Raw genomic sequence first — 5,010 nt, 5'->3', positions numbered from 1 at the left:
TAAATGGGAGATTTAAGGGGTTTGTAATGAATACACACGAACACACACACACACACACACACACACACACACACACACACACACACACACACACACATACACACACACACCACACACACACACACACACACACACAGACATATATATATATATATATACATATATATATATATATATATATATATATATGTGTGTATATATATATATATATACATATATACACAAACACACATACAAACATACAAACACTGCAACAAACATTACATTACAGATTTGAAATTAAATTAACTTGTAGTATTATGATTTATAGCCTATCTAGATGCTTTTGTGTTTTGTTGGTTTGTTTTTTTGTTTGTTTGAGTGTGTGTGTGTATTGTTGTGTGTGTGTGTGTGTGTGTGTGTGCATGTATATATGTGTGTAGACAGACAAACAACAAACAAACAGATCTAGAGACACACACACACATACAGACAGACAGACAGACAACAAACCAAAAATATAAGATCAATGGTTTGTTTTGGCCATTTACATAATTATTCTCTTTCTCTACAACCTTTCCTCCATCCATCTATCCCTTCATCTTTCCATCTACCTATCCATTTCTCCATCTTTCCATCTTTTCATTCATTCATTTTTGTTATTCATCTATTCAATCATTCATTTATTACTCATCCATCCTTCCATCCATCTAAACATCAATTTTTAAATTTTAACAAGTATTCATCCATACCTTCATCCATTCATTCGTAAAATCTGTCATTCATTCAATCATTAATTCAATCATTCATTCACTCAATCATTCATTCAATCATTCATTCAATCATTCATTTATTCATTCATCAAACAAGCAATCTTTTTATTTGTCTATCTAAATGAAATTATAGATATAATATAAATTGAAAGTATATTTCGTAAAACTTATTTTTTAAAAAATACCAAACAAAATAATAACACCAACAGCGCAATAGCAATAACAACAACAATAATAATAATAATTATAATAATAATAGCAATATGGATAATAACAATTAGTGTTCTGCTGGGTTAGCTTCAGTTAATTTAATTTGAAGAAGGCAAAACATATGATCCAATTTGTGCATGTGTGTGTGTGTGTGTATTTATGTATGTGTGTGTGTGTACGTGTAAGTATGTGTGCGTGCCTGCGTGTGTGTGTGTGTGTGCCTGCGTGTTTTTGTGTAGGTGTGTAAACAAATGTATTTCTTGGAAATTGTCATAAGCTTATGATAAGAATAATGATGCAAGAATGAAATTGGATAGCAGATTGATTGACTGGTTGGTTGGCTGGTTGGTTAGTGGTTAGTTGGTTGACTGATTGGTTGACTGATTGATCTGTTGGCTAGTTGATTAATTGATTTGTTGATGAATTGATTGATAATATTATGCCAGATGATTAAAAGCATTTTAGAAAGGTTTATTTTTTAAATTACTTGATAGCATTGATACATACTTTTAGTAGGAAATTATTTATTCATATTCTTCACTCACTCTAAATGCTATGCATCATTTAAAAAAAAGTAAGACAGACTAACACTGTGAAATGGTAAGCGAAGCACTTCCATCCTGTCGGCCTCTCCAGGAAGTTGTAGACCTTACCCTGTAACGTCATTTTGCATGGATGTCTTTTGGCATTCGATTGCTGCTGAGGTAAACTTGAAGTTTTGCCCCCACCCCCGCCGCCGAATCCTAATAATATATCCCGTTCCTGACAGGATGATCCAGCTGAATTTTCGTCCCCTTTAACGTTTTGTTGTAGGAATTGGTTTTCCATGTTCATTCAGTTCAGTTACTAAAGTTAAGTTCGGGGTTGGGGATTAAGATTTGAAAAATAGGTTGTTAGCTATTAGTTACTGACTACTGACTAGATATGATGATGACAGACTAGATTTTAAAATGCTAATTAGTGACTATTTATCTTGTATCAGATTCATTAAATTAGTTAGATGACAGATGATATGGTTTTACATATGCAATACGAATATAATATCTTTAAAAAATTCAATCTTCAAAGCATGTGTATCAAAAATTAAAAACTTTTTAAAGTACTTTTTTTCTCTGATATTTGCAAATAAAATCAATATTCTTATTCTTTTACTTTACCATAGTTTTATTTTCCCTAATTTAATCATCGACTAGTTTCAATTTTATTATTTTTAACTAATTATTTCTAAATGTTAAAAATAAAAAATTATCTATAACAAAAAATAATACAGTACTATATAATTATAAGATAACTAATTCTAAATAGCAAAAAGCTAAAAAGGCAATTAGTATTAGCAATTTTTATAACCAAATTTAGTGATTTTTAATGAAAAAAATGTTAACTTAGTCAATTTTTTATCGCAAATTTCTATTCAAAATCAAAACAGCAAGAACTTTGTTTAAAAGGAAATTGAGAATATTTAAATTGCATTAAAAGTTAATTCAATTAAAAAAATTAATTAAATTAACTAATTATTAATACCTAGAATAGAATGAGAAGATGAAAAAAACATTGACAAACTGTACAGACTAACACTAAACTATAAAACGTTTTATCTACTTAATGTTTCATTTATTCTTAATTAATATTCTTATTCTTAATTCCCAAATCACATTTTTACATTGTTATAATTATTATAATTGATAATTATATACTTAATATTAAAATTTATAACAAAATCTTGTGCCACAAGTCATTTTATCCATTTTCTTCTAAATGTAATGTTTCATTTTATCTGACCAAATAAAATTTTAATTAATTATTACAATTCTAACTAACGATTATTTGATTATTAGACTAATAATTCCATGTTCTCATACAAATAAAATGATTACACAAAATTGCGGCAATTATGAAACAAATATATTTATATATTTTCCTTTTCATTTAATTTATCCAATGTATGTAATTTACATATATTAAATTTATTATTTAAAGATGAAAATTTAAACCGTTATATTTACATTACTACAATACAAAACAATGCATAATTCATTTGGAAGAAAACAAAAACATTGTCAGTTGCAGCAACCGTATACATAAGCCATCTCTATACGTGTGTGTACAATACATTTTGTGCACACATATATATACACACACATATACAAGTACATACATACCTACATTCGTACACATATACATGCATGTACATGTACATATGCATTCATGCACACATCCGTAAATCTATACACTACACATATATACTCCATACGCACATACAAAGATATGACGATAGAGCATTCGGAGACCACCTGAGGGTTGAAACCTTTAATTAATGGCGTTGACATAGACGCCTGTTTGCAGAAAAAATGGGTGATCCATTCTTGGATAGGTCAATTCTCGATTGGAGAGGCTGAATGTTTAGCCTCAAGATGAAGCCAGATGATTGATGGCTGTAAAGAGCGTGTAGTACTAGACTGGCCAATGCATCCATCAGAGTTAGTCTTTTTCTTAGACTTGATGGCTGCCAGTGGTTTCTGGATACAGGTGTTTATGTGGTACCGACGAATCCCCTTTGGGCCATCATTGTCTGTCCTGCAGATTGGGTTCTGCAGACAGGCACGACGTACGGCTATGAATGATTACATATGTAGGCTTTTTCAGAAAGCTAACATACCCGCCGTGAAGGTACCTGCAGGCCTAGTCTCTGAAATTAATAGCAGACCAGATGGTTACACTCTAGTTCCGTATTGAAAATTGTTTTACCTTTAAAGGGCCGCATATGTACTTAAAAAGCAAATTTTTTCGACACGGAGAAAAATTTTTTAAGTTTTGTGGCTCTTTTTTCTGGTCATATTGTCTGGCCAACGACCATTTTTTGGCAAACAATGCTTCGCGGGCCGCAATTTACCCACTTCTGGTCTACAGGTAGCTAAAAAAATGTTTGTAAATACCATTCAGTTTTCGAGTAATACAATTAACACGATCAATTATAGAATTTACGTGCTCAATATTCATCATCATCATTTTCATCCTCACCATCATCGTCATCATTATCATAATCGTCAACGTCATCATCATTGTCGACGTCATCAACAACAACATCAACAATTGTCTGTCTGTCCTGTCTGTCTGTCAGTCTAGGCCTTATATTATTCTTATTATTAATGCAATATTTGGCTTGCATATGAAATTGAGTTACTACTCATACATGCTTGTTTGTATGTATGTATGTTTGTGTGTATGTATGTATGTATGTTTGTATGTATGCATGAATGAATGTTTGCATGTGTTTGTGTGTGTGTGCGCGTACGTGTGTGTTTTGCTAGACAATCAATTTTGTACGCATCACGCTAAATCAGACGATCAGACGTCATTATGGGACCAGACAGATGGACGAATAAAGGAAAGAAAAAGAGAGAAGGAGAGAAAGAGAGCGAGGAAGAGAGGGAAAGAGAAAAGAAACATACAGAAAGATACAAAAGGATAAAGAAAGATACAGAAATAAATACAAAAAGGGAGAAAGAAAAAGAAACATTTAAAAAAGAAAGACAGTCAAGCAAATACGACACGGTGAAAAAATGAAAAGATGAAGTATGAGAGAGAAAGACAGAAAGAGAGAGAAAGAGAGAGAGAGAGAGACAGAGACAGAGAGAGAGACAGAGAGAGTGAAAGTGAGAAAGAGAGTTGAAAAAGTGGGAGAACTTCCAAGGATTTTAGAGTAAAAAGAAGTTTGTTTCATTTACAAGTCAAGAAACAAATTTTTTGTTTGAAAATTTTCATTAAAGTTTATTAAAAAACAACTTCGAAACACAAAAAATCGAAAATGAAATTCAAAAACAACACGCACACACACACAACACGCAGACACACACACACACGCACACACACACAAACAAACATCATGTATACTAAAACATTATATTGAACACGCTATAACAACCTGAAATTATTTTATCATAAACTCTAAAAAAAATAGTCCTGACACTGAAAACATTTACTAAAACTACATAATTATATATAATGTATATATATATATAATATATAACACATAAGTATATATAATATA

At 31.1% G+C, this 5,010-nt stretch overlaps 1 protein-coding gene across 1 annotated transcript in view; it reads right to left on the bottom strand.

Moving 5' to 3' along the window:
• HELRODRAFT_180574 (hypothetical protein) overlaps nucleotides 1-1,790 on the bottom strand; it is a gene marked incomplete at both ends in the record, with an annotated part of 2,170 nt that extends 380 nt beyond the window's left edge. Inside the window, one exon of the mRNA XM_009029891.1 lies at nucleotides 1,552-1,790. Within this exon, the coding sequence (XP_009028139.1) occupies nucleotides 1,552-1,790 (239 nt within the window). The remainder of the gene's footprint in view (nucleotides 1-1,551) is intronic.
• Nucleotides 1,791-5,010: the final 3,220 nt, after the last annotated feature.

This window comes from Helobdella robusta (assembly GCF_000326865.2).
Source record: "Helobdella robusta unplaced genomic scaffold HELROscaffold_63, whole genome shotgun sequence".
NCBI lineage: Eukaryota > Metazoa > Annelida > Clitellata > Rhynchobdellida > Glossiphoniidae > Helobdella > Helobdella robusta.
Note: the sequence above shows the minus strand (reverse complement) of the source record. Positions and strands in the feature narration are given on the sequence as shown.